This window comes from Ambystoma mexicanum, chromosome 7p, assembly GCF_040938575.1.
Source record: "Ambystoma mexicanum isolate Mex_15411 chromosome 7p, UKY_AmexF1_1, whole genome shotgun sequence".
Lineage (NCBI taxonomy): Eukaryota > Metazoa > Chordata > Amphibia > Caudata > Ambystomatidae > Ambystoma > Ambystoma mexicanum.
Window position 1 is genome coordinate 665284940 of NC_090939.1, and position 19596 is coordinate 665304535.

Consider the following 19596-nt stretch of genomic DNA (forward strand, 5'->3'; position numbering starts at 1 on the left):
TGGCGGTTTGGAAAATACTCGAGCATCAAACTTGGAACAATCGGCCTTCCTGTTCTGCAGTCTGTGATCTATTTGAACGACTAAGTCTATATAGTCCGAACAATCTTGTGGGGGATTCACTACTTGGGCTAACACATCTTTGAGCTCTCCACGTAGACCTCTATAAAACAGCGTAATCCTTTTGTCCTCAGGCCATAGAGTTTCCACTATCAGTCTGTTGAAAGACGCAATATAAGCCAAAAGGTCTTGATTACCTTGTCGCAACGAAAGAAGCTCATTGTCCAAGGCCTGCCCCTGTGAATGTCTTGCGAACAGTTTTTCCATACTGAGCTGAAAAGCTTGAAAATCATGGAGGACCGGATCATCTTGATTTACTAGAGGGATCGACCAGTCTGCCGCATTGCCACTAAGGTACGAAAGCACGAAAGCTACTTTAGCTTGATCAGTTGGAAAGGCTGCTGGCCGGCATAAGAAATGCAACTGGCACTGATTGATAAATACTGCAAACCTCTTTGGGTCACCAGAAAATCGTTCGGGCGGAGCCAGAGGTACATTCCCAGGTAGGTTGATCTGCACTGGATTCATAGAGGATGTAGAAGGAAGATTTCCCCCAGATGCGGGTAACGGGGTCTGTCCGGCTTGTGACTGTAGCAATTGTCTAGCGAGATCATCTGTTCGCTCCTTGGAAATAATCAGTTCCCTTCTTAGAGCGTTCGTTTCCTGACGGGCTGCATGCACTTCTGCCCTTAGTTCCCCAAGTAACTGGGCTAGCTGGTCGGTATCCGAGGTTTCCATAGCGCCTGGACGGGAGTTTTGTGGTAGGCTTTGCGTTCTGTAACGCTCACCTGATTCCCGTAGAGGCGCCGGTCTTGACTGGGCGTATACCGTATCTTCAAAGGTGATGTGTAACACACGGCTGGCTCTTTGGGCTGGACCTCTGTGCACTGTATGTCTGACTCGAAGGGTAAGATGTCTGCAGATAGAAAATATGGGATTAAGGAACTGGGTTATTGAATGTCTCTCTCTTCTTCCCTTTCTCTTCTCCTGTAGAACCCCAAAGGTTAACGCTCTCACCTTAGGTAAGTGAACGCCGTGCTCTCCATCTGCCTCGGGGCAGGGTGCTGTAACCAGTTTCTTCACTGGATAAGGGGAGCAGGCCTCTTGACTTCAGAGGACTGCTGTCCGTCGTTTACTGCACGAACGGTAAGTTTCGAGTAATTCTAATGTCTTTAAAGTCTTTAGTAATGATGTTTCTTGTTTTGCAGGGTTCCGGCGATGGCGGATGACGGGCTGAAGTGAGTTGAAGATGGAGCCCGTGTGATGAATAGAAGCGCCTGGAAGCACGTAAGTAAGCGTTTGTTGCCTGCTTCACGATGCGCTCTAACTGTCTTTTTATTTTGCAGGTACAAGTTCGGAGCGGCTGCAGGGTGCCGGAATACCCACTGGGTTAGATGTGGAAAGGAGTAATGGCACGTGAGTATTAAAGTTCCCCAATGTCTTTAAACGCACCTTGTTTTGTCTTTCAGATGCGGGATGCAGCGCCGAAGGCCTCCGGAGCGTGCGAAGAGTTGGTAAGCTTTTGTCTTTCAGATGCCGGAATGCAGTGTGAAGACCTCCGGAGCGCACGAAGAGTAGTGAAGCCTTTGTCTTTCAGATGCCGGAATGCAGCGCGAGGCGTTGGTGACAGCCGATGGACCAGGTAAGTGAAGAGCTGTCACTGAAGACCGTAATGCTAACCTGTTCTTTCTTGTCTTTATAGGTGTTGCTGAAGACTGGATTCAGGATGGTAAGCTTTTTTCCTTAGGCCCAGGATCAGATGCAGAAGACACGATGAGCGTTCTGCTGCAGAGGATGCAGAATAACGCAAAGCAAGATTCATCCATCGGGTGTGGTTTAAATAGCCTCCTGTAGTGCTTAGGTGTCTCCTTCCACAGCCACGCCTAGGTAAGAAAAGAGTTCCTGCATTCCAGAAGAGTTCCAGTGTTCTGAATCTAGGGAGTGGCTCCTGCCCCACCCAACAGGAAAAGTAGTTCCAAACAGAAGAGGATCAGAGGCTCAACTGGCAGGCAAGTAAGCAGCATGGTCTGCTGCAGGTAAGTCCACCCAAGCATTATGAGCCCGGCGCTTCCAGCGCTGGGACTGGGCACATTTATGAGCCTGGTGCCACTGGCGCCAGGACTGTGTCCAAAAGGACCCAATTGGGACTGGTTGGCACTCGGAACCTGGGTTATGGATCTGCTTCCAAGGGAGTTGGGAAAACCCTGACCTTTTGGAAGCAGAGATCATGACAGGGATAACAAGGGCTCAGGAACTGAGGGGCGGGAACGCATAGGATCTACACCCAAGTCCACGAGAAGGGGGAACCATCTCCTGTGGGACCAAAAGTGAACCACTAGAATGACTTCTTCCTTTGAGGTATTGATTTTCAACAGCACCTTCAGGATCAGGGGTATAAAAGGGAAGGCAGGCATAGAGGAGCCTGATCATGGACATTATGTCCATACCCCACACCCCTTTTGGAAGGAAACCTGGAGCAGAACCTGGGAACCTTGTCATTTATTGAGGAGGCAAACAGATCTAGGGGTATGACCCCAGGACACTGCAGACATTCCAATCTCAGGGTAAGCTGGCCCAAGGATTTCAAATTGTAACCACCCTGCTTGATTACATAAGCATGGTGCTATTGTTGTCTGACTGGAGGAGAATCAAATTCCCCCTGAGCATTGCTGAGAATGCCTGGAGTGGTCCGAAGTCTGCAGCCAGTTCCCTCAAGTTGGATGAGCAGGATGCCTCTTGTTCTGACCATAGATTCTGGTGGACTTAACCCAGTACTCTTCCCTCCAGCCTGTCTTCCTGATGTCAGTGGTAACAATGGTCAGCAGCGTCTGCTGTAAAGGAAAACAGCTCACTAGATTCAACATCTGAAGCCACCATTGTAGCCATCACTGGAGTGATGGTCCCACAAGGACCAGGGTATTGAAGTCCAGGGAGTCTTTCTTCAAGAACCTGTGGGGGTGTATCAGCCCAGGTCTCAAATGCAACTGGGCCCAAGTGGACAAGAAAGACACAAGAGGCCACGTGACGGTCAACCTGCAGAAATTCCCTTGCAGTGGCCTGAGGATGAGAGAGCAGTTGCCTCAATGTAGACTGCTGATTGCGTACCATGTTGATTGGCAATAGTACTTGCCCTCGGGCAGTCAAGAACCATGCCCCTATAAATAAAAGGTCCTGCGATAATTGTAAATGCAACTTTGTCCAGATGAGGAGAATCCCTATGTTCACTAGAATGTTGCATTTAATCTTCACAATGCCGAATCAGGCGGTCCTAAGAGGATGATTTCAGGAGCCAATCGCGAAGTGTGGGAACCCTTGGTTTTTCTGCAGATGGTGTGCTGCCCTGATGGGTCCCATGACCTTGGTGAAAACCTATGTGTCTGGTTTCATCCCAAAGGGGAGAACCCTCCACTGGAAATGCTTTCTGCCCACAACAAACCTAAAAAATGGCTGGTGTGGTCTCCAGATTGGAACATGGAAATATCCATTCTGAAGGTCCAGAGAAGCTAGAAAGTAATTGTCTTGCACCAATGGGATCATCCTTTGCAGACCTTGCATCTTGAAATGTTGTGTTATTACATTGGAATTCAGGTTTTTCAGGTCTATGATGAGTCAGAACTTCCCTCATTCCTTTGTCACCAGGCATACTATGGAGTATACACCCCTCTGTCTCTCCTTCATGAGGACACTCTTACCTGCTTTTTGGCATGCATCTCCAAGATTGCTTGGTGCATTGCCTTCTTTTTAGCACTGCCTCTGGGGGGTGGTATCTGGATGGTACCTGACAGGAGCAGTGGGGATGAAAATTAGTTCTTAAAACCCCAACGGACTAGCCTGTTGACCCAGGCATCGGCAGAATGCTGGATCCATTGAGTCCAGGAGTGCAGAAAGCGACCTCCTACTGGATTGTCATCAGGTCTTCTGCTGTTTTGAAGGAGATGGGCAAAAGGATTGACAATTCTGCTCCATACTAGGGCACCCACAAGTACTTGCTCTTGCTAGATGGGAACTTGCGGAACTTGCAGGACACTTGGAGTTAAGGAAAGGTATGAGCCTTGGTTCGGATTTCTTCCCGAGCTTCCCCCATGCTTATCAGCTTTGAAGACATGATGGACCTTGTCTTCAAGCTTGTCCCCAAACAGAATCTGCCCTGAAAAGGGACTTCTCATCTCTGTATTCTTTTGATGAGAATCAATCCTCTAATCCTTGATATGCAGTTGCCTTCTTCCAGTGATGATGGAGCTCACGGACATTGCTGCGGCCTTCACCCCATAGGCAAGGTCAGGCAAAAACTCGACCTTGGTCTTGACTATTTGCAAAATTGGAAGAGGTGTTCCATCGTCAACAACCTTTGATACCAACTTCAGTCCTTCCAGGCCCATTTCCACTGTATATGAAGAGTAGGTGGCCTATCTGGGAAGTAAGTGAGGTCATCCAGAGGCCTTCCTAAACGCTTCGTCTACCTTCCTATCTGTGGAGTCCTTGATGGATTCTTCTGGTGCCATTGATGTCCTCTCCATCAGACTAGGTAGGATTGTGTCCACCTAGATAGTCTATGGCATTGTTTTCTCCTCTGCCTTGAGTGGGTAAAGCTTGGCCAAGAATCTGGGGAGCAATGTCTTATCCAGCTCTTTCCACTCCCTGAGGATTTCTTCCTTCATTTCTGTTAGCAAGGGAAGCCTAGCTCACAGGGTGTGTTTAAACTGAGTCATGGAACCTTGTGTTTCCGGATGCAGCTACTAAAGGCTCAGAATCTGGGAAATCCATGTAATGGGCCACCTGGATCAGTACATTGGCTACAGGTTCCTTGTCCAAATATTTGCCCTTTAGATCCTCACTATGTGAGGAAAGGGTGCCCTCTGTAAGTCTGGAAGAGAAGGATTCTGATGACGCAGAGGTGGAAGGGAGATTTGTCTGCTCCTGCTTCTAATGCCTTCCTCCTGCAGGGCTTACTTGAAGATTTACAGCAGTCTCTTTTCAGAATCCCTCTCCTGTCTCCTCTTTTTATGGGATCTTGCTGGAGAACTGGAGGAGGAGGGGGCAGGGGCTATGCTCCACATGGTGTCTTTTCTCAGTATGTTTCCCCATTATCATTTCTTTCTCTCAAACTACTGTACACATGGAAGGAAACCAGCACCGTTGCTGCTCTCCCCATGTCTTAAATAGAGACGACCTGCCTGGGAGCCTATTCTGAAGTTCAAACTGATTGCTTAGCAACAAATGCCTGTGCCAACTCAATATGCCTTCCTTAGTTGCCCAGCAATCATCAGTCCTTTCCCCTTCAACACTTAACTGCGCACAGAGCAGGACCGCACCAGGCTTCCGACTCTCCACCAAAGCTCTGCTGTGCCATTTTAGTGTCACTGCAGTCCTCCCAGTAATAGGAGATCCTGCTCAACTGGTGCCTAGTGCTCGACACGGACACCCGGAGTCTCCAAGCTGTTGGCTTAACTGAAGCGCTCTCGCTCAGCAGGGCTTCCTGGAGCAGTTGCTATGGGCAATGGACATCCCACTCAGCAGGAGAAACTTGGTCCACAGTTGTGAAAAAAGTGGGCCCTCTGGTTCGGCCAGGAAGAAAAGGCAGCGGATAACCAGTGATAGAATCCCTACCGGAGGCAGAACTATTTTTTAGATGGTCGGGTGGAGAGGGTTATTATGCCCTGAAGGGACTAGGTGGGACGGGACTGGAGAAGAATAAAAAACGAAAAGGGGTTCACGAGGAGAGCTAAGGTACCTCACAGGCAAGTACTGTTATGAGGAAGAGGGATAGCATACAATGGTAAAGAGCAAAACCACTATGATAGCCACACACTTGGGAGCTTTCCTGACAGTCTGATCTATTACCACAGATAGCAGATTTGGATTAATACATGTCTGGCTTGGTGCAGAGGAGGGCACAGCAACCCAAGGTCTGGGTGACCACTGCTGTGGTTTCATGCTCCCTGCAGAGACCTGAAATGGCAGGCATCATTGGAAAATTGCACACACTCTTTGGCAATCGTGATCAGCGGCAGGCACATAGCCACTCTGATGCAGGCACCCCAAGCGGACCTCCCACACGGGGTTTCCACACTTGTGTCGGAAATCCTCTTACAACTAAATGTCACAATGGATGGATGTTGCAAACATATGCACACGCATTTTAATTTGATTTGCTATGCATTAGCTTACATTTGCATAAGGGTGCAAGAATGACTGTGATGTTTCTGTTGGGTGTAGTTAATAAACCATTATGTTCTTTAATGCAATATGAACGATTTCACTACCCGTGCATCACTCTGGTATGATATGTTGCATTTTGTTACTCTATAAAAACAAAGCAGGTTGTAAACATAAATGGTCTAGAATGCAGCGTGTGTGCTGAAGTTATAATAACATATTTTGTTTTTCTTTTTTAGAAACCGGAAAGGTCCTTTTCTTTTGGTTTTCTCCTTACTGCATGTCCACGCTCCTCTTATTATCTCTGAAAAGTTTATCGGAAAGAGTAAACATGGGAAATATGGAGACTTTGTAGAGGAGATGGACTGGATTGTTGGTAAGTAAACATTATGAGCAGCACTTCAGTCAAATATCACCAAGGATGCCTGTCTTGAAAGGGAAGATAAGTTAATCCATTTGACATCCATGATTTATTCTTATTGCATAGATCAGCTTTCTTGGAGGATGCCGGCCAATCAGAATGCTCGGAACGCAAGCTGTATTCACAGGTGCCAGGCCGGGTTCTGAGTGAAGCTCAACCTGCACCCAACTATCCACTCTCCTCAACCTCTCATGAGTTGCCTCTCAATACCTTAACACCTGTGAATACCGCACACAGGTGCTAAAGGCTCTTTCAAATAAAATATGAAAATAATAATTTTAAAAAGTTCATCTGTGTTCCCAAATGCCACGCCATACTTCTAAAGTCCCTCTTCCTTGTTAATGACATCATGTGATCAACTAGGAAAACATACTTTAGAGGTATGTTCTCTACTGATTCATTGGCCCTCATTACCAGTGTGCCAGTATTTTGCCAGTGATTTTATGGAGGCAGTGGCACCGTTTCCGGCAACTGCAACCACAGAATCTCTGGCACATCACAACTTTGCAGTAGCATGAAATCCAGAATGCTGGTAACAGTGTGACAGGCATGACAGAAACACCATCATCAACCACTAAAATCAGTGGCACCGTCAGCAAAAATGCTGGTCACACGTTACCGGCGTGTCTCTCATGGAAACAATGGCAACAGAAACACTGTGACCATAAACAACATCATTGCCGGAACTGGAAGCTCACCAGCGGCCATTTTGGAAAACACACTCCACTTAAAATCGCCTATTTCCTGTTGCCATCCGGACATGAAGACACTGGCATTTCGACATCAGGCATGACATCTTGGGTCCCTGAAAGGCGGCAGCGGAAGCTAAGCTTTTCCGAGCAGGAACTCACTATCTCGACAGACAACATTTTGCAACATGCTGGTGAGCTGTTTGCCACAGACGACTGGTGCAGTACACAACTGCGCAAAAATGCCATCTGGGAGGAGCTGTCACAGAAGGTGTCAGCCGTGGGACTCGTACCACGCACAGAACGTGACTGCCGTAAGAGGTGGGATGATCTCCGGCTGAAGGTCCGCAACCTGCTTTCGGCAGGAAGGAAGGAATGCCTGGCCACTGGCTGTGGGACGCAGTCACCAATAAAATTCATGCCGTGGGAGGAGAAATGCAGCAGGTTGCTGGACCTTGAAGGGATCTAGGGAGTGGGAGCGGCAGAGGCCAGTGCAGGGACACCTGGAGAGGGCGGTGAGTACAACATGCCAAAAAAAAAAACACAGTGCGCAGGCAAATGCAGCTCACAGTACACAGAGTCATGTCCGAATGCATGACACCAAACCACATCCAACCCATAGAGTGGGCAACGCACCCTGGGCATTTCCCAGGGGTTTACAAGCATTGCCCCCAAACATCTAAACACACATATGCTCACATGAGTACTGGTCATGTGCACAAAGTGACGACATGAAAACCAACACATATACGAGGCACACACCCTACAAGGTAGCATGCATGCACCACCAGCAATGGCCCCCTGTAACACACTCACATGCATGCACGCATCAAAGCCGCCCTGACTGATCTAGCCCTGCCATGGTTGAACGCCTTCTGTTAAACCGACACCCCCAAGTGCAATTGGGAACTTCCATTACCTCCACCTCACTCTCCACCTGCGGCGTCCCTCAGGGCACCATTCTATCGCTATGGCTCCTCAACACTGACCTTGCCCCTATGGCCCACTTGATCTCCACCTTCTGTCCTCACTTCCACTGTCATGCTGACGACACACAGCTCACTTTTAAGCTGCCATCCCCTACCTCCTCTCCTTCCTGTCTCATAGATGACTGCCAGACTGCTATTCATGCATCGTGCTCTGTTAACAACCTGCGCATTAATGCCAGCAAGACAGAGAAGGCCCTCATTGTGACACCTGTGCCCTGTATCCCACCGACTCTCTGGCCACCTTCCAGGGGTCCCCTCCCCTCACCCCCTGGGAGGCTTAAAACCTAGTTGTCACCTTTGACTCATCCATCTCCTCCCCTCCACACATCACGGACCTTGCCAAGAAGTCCAACTTACAGCTCCACCTCTTCAGAGGCACACTCCCTTTCCTCACCTACCCCCAGAAGCCCAATGTCTCCAGAGCTCTGGTTCCCTCTAGGCTTGACTGCTGCAACAACCGCTTGGAGAGTCCACCTCTGTTCTTCCCCTCAACCTAATGCAGGGCAGCATGATTCATCTTAGGCGTCAAGCCCTGGAACCACATCTCTCCATCCCTGAAATCTCTCCACTGGCTTCCGGTGACTGCAAATTCCTAACCCTTTCCCTCATCCACAAGGCTGACTGGGGCCTGGTCCCTCATTAGTCCTGCTAGTGCCATCCCAGCCTCGACCAGTCTCCCCCAGCATCCCTTACCAGCACTTGCCCTCAGGCACCCTTCCCTGCACTAGCCCGATTCTGGTCCACCCCAAACTTCGCACTGTACGCACGGTAAGAATGTCACAGGGTCCAGTACGACCCTTGATCCTAATTTAGTCACCTATGTCCACCCCCATTCATCTTGTGGTGCCTGGAAACATTTGTGTATAGGCACCATACAAATGTACAATGTATGAACTGGAAACTCCATGCACAGACATCATGTCACACAGTGTATGAACTGCTTGTTGCAAGGCCATAGGATGTCACAGAGGTGAATAACGGCATGCCTATCTCATCCGCAGTCGCCTCATCTGACAGCGATCAAGGTGGTCAAAGCACCTCACAGTCACCCACACAGAGGAGGAGAGCCACACCATGCAAAACCACTGCCAAGGCCACACCAGCACCGGCCTCAATAAGCACGGGCCCAGTGAGCATGCCCTTGCCCCTGCAGCAAAACCTGCTACGCCAACAGAACCACAGCCAGCTGCCCCAGCAGCAACACCACAGGCAGTTGCCCCTGCAGCAACACACAGGCAGCTGCCCCAGCAGCAACACCACATGAAAAACCAGCTCGGCCTACAGAGGCACAGTCGGCTGCCCCTGACAGACAGTAGTGTGGGCCAGCAAGACAACCATCTCCCCTCCAGTCTCCCATGTATGTCCCCACCTCAATGGACAATGATGCCGTGCAAAAGGGTGCGCACACCACCGAGGGGTCACCAGAACACACCCCCTACCACCGTTCATCATTCAGCCCCTCCGACCTCCACAGCCCACCACCACCACTGATCCCCAGCATCCAAGATATGGATGTACGCATATGGCGCATCGAGGCACGGCATGAGGAGAGGTCTGGACTTGTGCGGCAGCAGCTGGAGGAGACCCGGATGATGCAGGAGAGTTTGCAGGCCACCGGCCGTCCCTGTGCACGTGTCCTGGGCTGCTCCTTGTGTGCAATGGTCCTGCTTGTACAGAAGGTCCAGGAGGGGAATGAGGCAATCTCGTCACTGGCTGAGTTGGCCCTAGAGCACAGGGACATGTCAGGCTCCAACCACCCGTCAACCATCACAACACCTGCCAGCTCCCAACAGAGCATCCTAAGGCGCTGATCCCTGCACCTTTCAAGCTCACCACAAAAGTGCAGGTCCGGTGTGAAGAGGCCACAGAAGTGAGCGAGTTCCAGACTTCCTGTGACACTTATGCAACCTAGGGGATGTTTCTGGGAGGGTGTGTTTTGGAGGCCTAGTTGGGAAAGGGGTGGGGGAGGTTTAGTCATTAGGGTGTGTTTCTGAGGCCTTGTTGGGGTGAGGGCAGTGGGGAGGGTTAGTCAGGCAGGATGTTTGGGAGGCTTAGTTGTGGAGGCAGTGGTAGATGGGGAGGCAGTGGTAGAGAGGATTAGTCAGGGAGGGAGTGGTGGGGAGAGTTATTTGGGAAAGGGGTGGTGGGTCGCACATTTGCAATGTTTGTTCAATCGACAATACACATGGTTCTGCAAATGATTTCAAGTCTGGACATTCAATTTGTGAAGTGGTGTGCTTTATTTTTGCACTTTAGCAGATGCAATGTGTGTGCCATGTGTCGTGTGCAGGTGTTGTGTCCTCAAAGGTAGTTCTCAATGAGTTCCTGCCCATTGAAAACATCACTGTGATGGTGTTGTCGCATGTCTGCTGCTGCATCCACGTCGCCATCATCATCATCGTCCACCGGAAGCATGTCCATGTCCTGGGCAGGGGAATGTTCCACCTGATGCACATATTGTGCAACATGGCACATGCCAGGACTATCTTCCCCACTTTCACTGGCCTGTGAATCAGTGCCCAATCATCGGTGAAGGCACCGTAAACATCCCTTCAACAGTTCGAATGTCTGTTCAATTTTCATCCTTGTTCTGATGTGAGCAGGATTGTATGTTATTTCCTGATGGGTCTGTGGATCTCTCTCAGGGGTCATCAGCCATGGTAGTAAAGGATAACCGGAATCATCTGCATGGAATGGGACACAGGGAGGGCTATTTTATTGAGATGACTGGGCAGTGCATACATATTGGGATGTGGCTGAATTACACTTGGATCTGGGTCTGTGCTTGTGCGGGCCCTCATTCACCTTGCTGCACCCTGTGACAGGCAATGCTGGTCAGGTCATGTGTAGGGTCTGACTCCTAAGGATGCCTTGGTGGTGGTGGGTGTGGCAGATTCGAGATATGCTGTGTTTTGTGACATGGCAGTGATGCATTCTGGTACTTTTAGTGCATTGCATGTGCGTGTCCAACCGTGCCCAGAATGTGATGGGGTCTCCATCCATGAACACATGTGGTAGATGCCAGTTGTGGCCACTCACTCTTGCATGCCGAATGTGTCTCTGCATTGGCATGGTGCCTGTGGGCCATGCACTGGTGACAATGAACATCCCCCATGCCCTGGTGCACATGCAATGTGGTGTGTGTGTTGATGCTGTTACTCACACAAAAGCCAGGTCCGTTGTCCACCATAACGCGCCATGTAAGCAGGCAGTGTGCTATTCCGCAGCACCATAGTCTCATGGGTTGATCCTGGAAGAGTTTGCAGCAGTGTGTGATCGTCAGGTCTGCATCGTAGACAACCTGCACATTCAAAGAGTGGTACAGCTTTCTGTTTCGATACACCTCCTATGTGGGTGGGCCACCACTAGCTCCATGTCTGTGCAATCCACTGCTCCCAATAAATTAGGCATGGCCGCAAGGGCATGGAAGCAGACTTTGGTGGCATTGACCTGTGCCTGTCTCGTTGGTAAGGCAATGTGCTGAGACACATGATGCAGGAGGACATCCAGTACCTGCATGAACACAATTGAAAATGCTGGCAGAGAGATACCCGACTGTGTTTTGGAATGTGGCTGTGACAGTGCATCACAGACACCACCTTCAACAAGGGGGGTCTGGCAGTCTGGATGCCAATGATGCTCTGGATGTCGTCCTGGATGAGCTCCACGATTTCCATGATCGTCTCCCTGTTGAAGCGCTATAGTGTGTGGCTCTGCCTGTCAGTCAGAGACCAGGGAGTGGCCCTTGTGCGGGGTATAGGTGCATGCCTCCGGGGCACAACTTGCTGCCCCATTGCTCATCTGCACTCTGCTTCCTGTTCTCGTCCTTCTCCTACAATGCCAGTCGGCCTGTTGCAACCGTAGCGGCTCTTGCCGAAGAGCTGCACTCCTGCATGAAGCACCTTCAGGTCCATGACTACTGCTACAAGAGGCAGCATGGTTTTGTTGGAAGGTATTTGTGGTATGGTCCTTTCTGCAGCCCCTTTGCTCATTGTGTGCAGCTTGGTCAATTTGGTGCGCCTGTGGCCTGTTCCTCCACCCCTGGGCGGGGCCAGTTTTTCCAGTAAGGTTTTCCCAGTGACATCAGCATTTTTGTGCGGCCTTATTTCTGTGGTGCCAGTGTTTCTGGCACTGATTCTAAAGGGTCTCACTGTTTCAGTTCCCTGTGTTACCGGCAATAGTAGCGCAGTATCCGCTGTTACTGATACTGTTACTACCGGCGTCCTCTCTCTTGTAGTGCTGCAGTCCGGAAATAGTGCCGGTAATCAGAACTACTGGCACGTTGTTTACAGACTGCCACAATTGTAATGAGGCCCATTGGCGCTGTTGGTGATTCCTTGCTTCACTAAAATATTCTTCTCTAGGTCCCCTCTTCATCGCCAAGGGTCTTCTCTGACTTGAACAACACCAGAACTTCAGTAACAGCTCCTTAGGACCTTTTTGTCAAATCTGCACAATTAGTCTCTCTTGGTTTGTCAGAAAATCCTTTCAGACTTAGATAGGAAAAGTGTTTTACTTACCTGTGATTGCATTTTCCCTTCAAAGAAAGACTCTTATTGAACTTTGAGGCACTCTTTTTGAAACTGTTTTACTTACCTCCTACAGTATTCCTTTTGTGGTACAAAACATGCTCACCTGTAAGTGTAGTATTTTTATCTCTTCCTTTTTCATATATATTATATTTTGATAAAAAAACAGTATGTTTGTGGGTGTGCACATTCTCTCATTTGATACTCATGAAAAGTGTGTACTACTTCTGTTAACCTCCCCACCCCACTGCTGTGATATTGGCCTGGGCTGATATGACACACTACCACTTAGAGAGCCTGTGAGATTGAGGGAATTACTAGTACCCCTAAGTTAGAAAGAAGTAGTTAAATACCTGACCACCTGGCTTATGGAAAATCCCCATAACAGATACTTTCTGGAGCTGCTTGCTTTTGTCTACCCGAGAGACATCGGACTGCTCCTCTTCCTCCTCCATCTACAATACCTGAGCATAATACCTCGTAAGACTCTGCTCTCTGACACTTCCAACAAAAACCTCGCCAAGCTGCAATTCCTGCAAAACAAAGCCATCAGAGCAGCATGGGGCTAAAACCTTCTGACCAGATCTCTTCGACTAGACGCAATGCCCATTAGCACCCTGGGCAGGGGAGCCAGCCAATCAGGTGGCTCGGAACGTGGGTTTGAACCGCCAGTGCAAGCCTGCATTCCAAGCCGCCTGACGGCTGGCTCCCCCCACCGCCATCTTCCCCCCACCCTCTGTCCCAATTTTTTTAGTTCTTTATTAACTTCTCCCCCCACTTAGCTTATTTCAGCTGCGGCGGACCGCGCCCCCACAGCCGCACCTTCCTCTCAGCTTCCAAGGGCCGCCACGGAAAGGGAATGGGGGCTCCATAAGGAGACCCCATTCCCTTTCCATGACATCCATGTTGGTAAAGGATTTTCCTTCCTACAACAGGACGCATGCAGCATCCCGTTGTAGGAAGGAAAATCCTTTTTTTTTGCACCCCGGTTGCCGCTTTTGTAACCCAGGGTGCTAAAGGCCTTATGTACACGTTCCATGGGCAACACCGGGGGTAACTGCCCTGGGCCCATGTTAATGGCCTTCGCTTAGCTTGGGCCGTTAACTCTAGCAGCATTACCCCACGGTGTTGCCCATGGAATGGGTGCATAATGCCACAGTGGCTTCCTATCAAGGCCTGCATCGAGTTCAAAATCTTGACTATTGCTCACTGCTGTGCTCACAAACTTGCCCCTTTTACCTCATCCTCCGCATTACTACCAAGCCAGTGGTGTGTTTACTACACTCATGCTCCTACCAAACCCTGCTGACGCCTAGATACAAATGCAAACGGGTAGGTGTTAGGAAAGATTTCCATTTATGGGTAATTTTCCCTCCAGTTGTGTACCCCCCAAATGTTTGCTGTTGTCTGACCACCCTAGCCTGACTTTTGCCAGTGGAGCCCAGCCTTCTGCTGTACTCTGCTGAGCTTTTGCTCTTTTTGATATGGGGAAACTAACATGCCCTTAAGATAGTCAATACTGGGAGACTGTGTTTCCTTTAGTCTTTCACTTTGTTGCTATTTCTTAATAACATTTTATCAGTGCAGAAAGTTCCTTACAGTACAGTGTGCTGGGGACCTCTTTTCATTTTTAAGGCCCTAGACACCCTGGAAGGATTTTCTGGTGAATTGACAGTGTGTCTTGGACTGAGCTGTTGGCAGCTGTTATCTTTTTTGTGTTTTCAACTCTTCAATGTTCCAAACTGCATTTGTCCCAGGACAGTGACCAGTGCCTAAAATGGCCATGCCACAAGGTCCTTTGTTCTGTCTTTTGGCCATCTTGTCCCTCTGCCTTCCCCAGGTCTAGTAGACCCCGGAAATTCCTTATTTGTTCATGCGGACCCCTGTGCAAACCAAAGCTTTTGCAGGCTTCTGCATGCCTTGTGCGTGTGCCTCCAGGATGTGGGCTGGAGCTGTCTAGTTCCAATACACATCCTGGGTGCCAGGATGTCTGGTGTGCTGGGATGACTGGGAACACTGTGGTCCATGATTGGTCCACATCTGGGATGGCTGTATGTGAGCAGATCTCTCATTGGTTTCTCTTTGTTTTGGCGTGAAGGAGATTTAGAATAAGAAAAGACATCTTACACCTATTGCAGGTCAATCTTCTGAGTTCACACCAAACTTAATAAAGGAGCCAAGTATCCTGAATTAAGGAAGCATATCAGTGGAACCGCTGGTGACATGCTGGAAGGTTTGGCACCCTGAGCCCACAGTTGTCCCGTTGGACCCCCTGTTTCTTATCGAACTTAGAAGGCCTGCAAGGGCGCTTTGATCAATTGGAATAGTGGGACCAACTATTCTCTGTACCTCCTGCTTAACTTGTAAACGAGCCACAGGACTTTTGCCCTGGGACCGCTGTGTCTCGAGTTTCACCTTGAGCCTTTGGAGACTGTAAGCTCTGGGTATAAGGCACTCTCTCGCTGAGTTCCGTACACCTAGCATTCCTAGGTCTGGAATTAGGACAGTCGGCCTGAACCCGAGCATCCGTGGTCACTGTGTCGCCCAGCTGTGGTAACGAACTTCGTGGGTGCCTTGCTGCTGTGCCCCCCTGTGTCCTCAGACTCACTGCAGTGGAATTGGCCTTCATCAGGAGTGGATAAATGGCCACTATCCCACCATGGAATCATCTCTGGAACGCAGCCCCTGAAAGCAACAAAGCCGCACAAGTGAAGGCCTTGAACCTGCGACCGGAGTGGCCTTGACTGCCGAAGTTTCGTCTGAAGTGCACCGAGGGTCGGTGAATACTTGCAACACTTACCGGTGGCCCCTGACACATCCATCCATTTTTACTCACAAGTGTTCCCTGAGGGCCACTCTTCTTTATCGAGGTAGCCTATGCTACCAAGCTATTCACAATTCTTGGATCCTGTTCTGCCCTCTTGAGGAGACCCTCCTCAAATAGTGGGAACTTATTCTTCACTGCCTCACGCACCTTCCTGAGTCGCTACAGCCCCTTGAAGAGACCCATTTTTGACTTAATCGCACGTTCGCGTGCGCCGGCACCAAAAGTACTTTTGAGCTCAAGGCTCCACTCATCTTCGGGACTGGTCTGCCTCTTAGTTAGGGTTTGAATTGTTAAGGACTGTGTAAATGATATTCACACTGTGTGACCCCTTTCCTTGCAGGTTTTGGATCAATACTGTGTACTATTCCTTTAGGCCATTTGTTACTGTATATATGTTTGCAAGATTAGTGTTGTGCTGGTTTTGTTATTACTGCTGAATAATTACTTTGTGTTTGACTTAAAAGGCCTTTAATGAATGTATATATATTTTTGATATACACCTGACTGAGAATAATTTGTGGTTTCATTTAATGTGTGTGCTCATTGTGGGCTTTTGATCACCCTCACCCCTCCTGAGACCTAGGGCCTCATTACGAGGTGGGCGGAATGGGTTTAACGGTGCTGGTAATGGTGCTGGTGCCGGTAAACCCATTCCACCCTATTACAAGGTTCCCTTGGGGGACCCGCTCTGAACGTCTGGTCAGACCAGACGTCCTTTGCGGGTCCCGCAAGGGGACCAGGGAGCTAATAACGGGCCCTTTAATAACGAGCCTTTTATTAGCTCCCTCCCCATTCCCATTGAGCCCTATGGGGGCTCAAATGGGAATGGGGATGGGTTTTTTGAATGATGAATTACTGGGTCCTCCAAGATTGGAATGACCCGGTAATTCCTCATTCAAGGAACCCGGACCCGGACTGGAGTTTATTAAGGGCATGGCTGCCTCCAAACTCGTAATGAGGCCCCTAGTCTTGACTGCCGCCAATGCTACCATGATTGGTCTGGCTTGTCCAGAAGGTTACCCTGTTCCAAGAAACTAGGCTGGCCATTTGAACCTCTGCCCACCAGGTTAGAGTTCAGAAATCCATCTTAACAGCAGGCTGCACTAGCTTCTGTGTCACAGCGCCCTCATTGTGGAACACTCTCCCCCCACATCCAAAATTAACCCTCACACTTAATCTTCCGAAAATGTCTTACAACCTGGCTGTTTGACAAATATGATTAATGTCTATGGCTATTTGACAAAAATGATTAATGACTATGACCATGGCAGCTTTTTATCACTGTGTTGTGTAACTTATTCTATGATCCCTAATTGAAACCTGCCTCTTCCCCCCTGGACTTTCATCCTTCCCTTGCTCTGTACAAACACTGATTCCCCCGGGTCTGTAATAAATAAATTAAAGTCATATTTCTATCGGTTCCTCTGCCATCGCTAACCCTTCCACTCCTGCCTCATTGCCACCGGACCTTCTTGCTCCCTGACCCAAGGCTCTCAATCACAGGGTTCTCTTTTATAGCAACATACGACTGCAACAATTCATTACTAGCCCTGCCTGTTATTCGCATTTATCTAGTCAACATTCAGAAAATGCATCATTTTTTTTGTAGCCACTGTACAAAAACTTTAATCTCCCCTCTCGTACTCAGCAACCTTGGCTGCTGATTAAGTCTACTCCTAGGCCTTCTTCTTTCCCTCTAGACAAAGTCCTCAACTTTGTTAACCGCTCTCTGTACAACCTACCCAGATCCTCTCCCACTTCTACCTTCTGACAACATGCTTGTTAGCCCTTCTTGCGCAACCACTCCCTTTTCAGGTACCTTATGCTGATCAACTAAGCTATCAATTGTTATGCTTCTCAGTACCTGTCTGATTGTATCTCAGTTTACTCTCTATTTCGCACCATCCGATCATCCTCTGCACTCAACCTCACTGCCCCATACCCTTCCTATGTCTCCTCTTGTCCAGTCCAAATGTAGATTTCTTCAAGCTTGGCTTAAACCTCCCTCTTCCCTCTCACCTATCCTCCCTACCTGATCCCAACAACGCCTGCAGTGACGCTTATTTTAAAAAGTACTCCTCTATAGTTTGCAACACTTGCCCCCATGGCTTAATGTTACCATTGTATTTCAGTTTGTTTAGTTTTGTCCCTGGTACATGTCTCACTTTTTCACTCCCTGATTAACTGGCTCGTGACTTGTTCTCATCTCTGTGCTATTATATAGACACCCATCGTGGGAATGCCTCAAACATCTGCAAATGTGTTATTGTAAGTCATTTATAATAGAAGTTGGCATCCATGTTCTTCAACTAAATATAAATACAAATGCATTTACTACTTTATGCCTTTATCCTCCTCATCAAATTGACATCTAGCAGAAGATGCTGCTGGTGGATGTAAAGTTTACCACAGATATTTAAAGTATCCCCACTACACACAGCAACTTCTGTGGCTGATGTAAAACACTCTGTTGCCTCATGCTCTCTCTGTCCCTGGCACATGTATGTGCCCCAGACATGCTGGCACGCACAATGGGAGGGAGGGCAGGAGCCCTTCTTTGCTACCCACCGCCGGCTTCTGGAGAAGCCCGGTCGACCCGACCTGCATCTACATTTGTGAATCAGGGTAAGACTAAGTGCGCTGGCATTAGCATCGCTACCTTTTGATTATCTGTAACGGAATCCGCACCAGCAACCTGCTATCAGCTGTTTCATTCCATCATAAATCGTTTAAATACATGTGTATCGGCAGTAAAATGGCCACCGATTCTCCTGTTTATCCATTGCCAAGCAACCTATCCTGAGGAGCCGCATACCCCAATTGGACGCAGCAAGATATTTGTAGCGTCTGGAACTACCGAAAGGCGCAAGCCGGCCCTCGTTACAGAAGTCTCGCTACAAAAGACCTTCGCCTGTCTGTGCCTGTACCAGTTCTCGTCGTATCTGCATCCTGGGAGGGAGGGCAGGAGCCCTTCTTTGCTCCCCACCGCCAGCTTCTGGAGAAGCGCGGTCGACCTGACCTGCGTCTACATTTGTGAATCAGGGTAAGGCTAAGTGCGCTGGCATTAGCATTGCTACTTTTTGATTATCTGTAATGGAATCCGTACCAGTGACCTGCTATCAACTGTTCATTCCATCATAAACCCTGTAATTACACGTGTATCAGCAGTAAGATCGCCACCGATTTTCCTGTTCCTCCGTTGCCAAGCAACCTATCCTGAAGAGCTGCATACCCCGATTGGACGCAACAAGATATTTGTAGCGTCCGGAACTACCAGAAGGCGTTAGCCGGCCCCCCTCACAGAAGGCCCTCTACAAAAGGCCTTTGCCTTTCTGTGCCTGTCCCGGCCGTTATGGCCATAGGGCACGTAACGCTGTTGTAACGCTCACCTGGCTCCCACGGAGGCGCTGGTCTAGTCTGGGTTGCTGTGGCCTCTTCAAGCGTGATGCGCAGAACTCGGACCACCGATTGAACAGGACCCCCAAATCTTGCTTGTCTGGCCCGTAGGAATATCCTTCTGCAGATGAGAAAGGGGATTAACTGTCTGCAGAATAGTGTGCTTGCGCCCCCCTTTCCCCGTTCGTTCTTCTCTGACTTCCTCCAAAACCCCCGGTTTAAGCTCACCTTATGGTTTGGAAGGATGAACTCTCCATCCTGCTTCTGGTGCAGGGGTGCGCGTTCGTCCAGTTACTTCACTGGTTTTCAGAATGGCGCTGGCAAAATCCACTTGACTTTTCTGAGCGATACGCCGTAAGTATGAAGATTCAAAAGTTCAAGTGTGAGCCTCTTTTTATGTTGTCTTCCTAACCTGTGATCTGTCCTTTATTTCAGGTGCAGAACGAAGGCGATGCGTTGAGGGGTTAAATTGCCGATGGTAAAATCAGGTGAGTTAGTGATGAGGGCGACCCCTCTAAATGTCTTTATAATT

At 49.1% G+C, this 19596-nt stretch overlaps 1 protein-coding gene across 3 annotated transcripts in view; it reads left to right on the forward strand.

The window, feature by feature from the left end:
• LOC138526244 (arylsulfatase D-like) overlaps positions 1–19596 on the forward strand; it is a 796293-nt gene that overhangs the window by 533660 nt on the left and 243037 nt on the right. For all 3 annotated transcript variants that reach the window (XM_069636735.1, XM_069636736.1, XM_069636737.1), the window contains one exon: positions 6453–6589. In XM_069636735.1, the coding sequence (XP_069492836.1) occupies positions 6453–6589 (137 nt within the window). The remainder of the gene's footprint in view (positions 1–6452; positions 6590–19596) is intronic.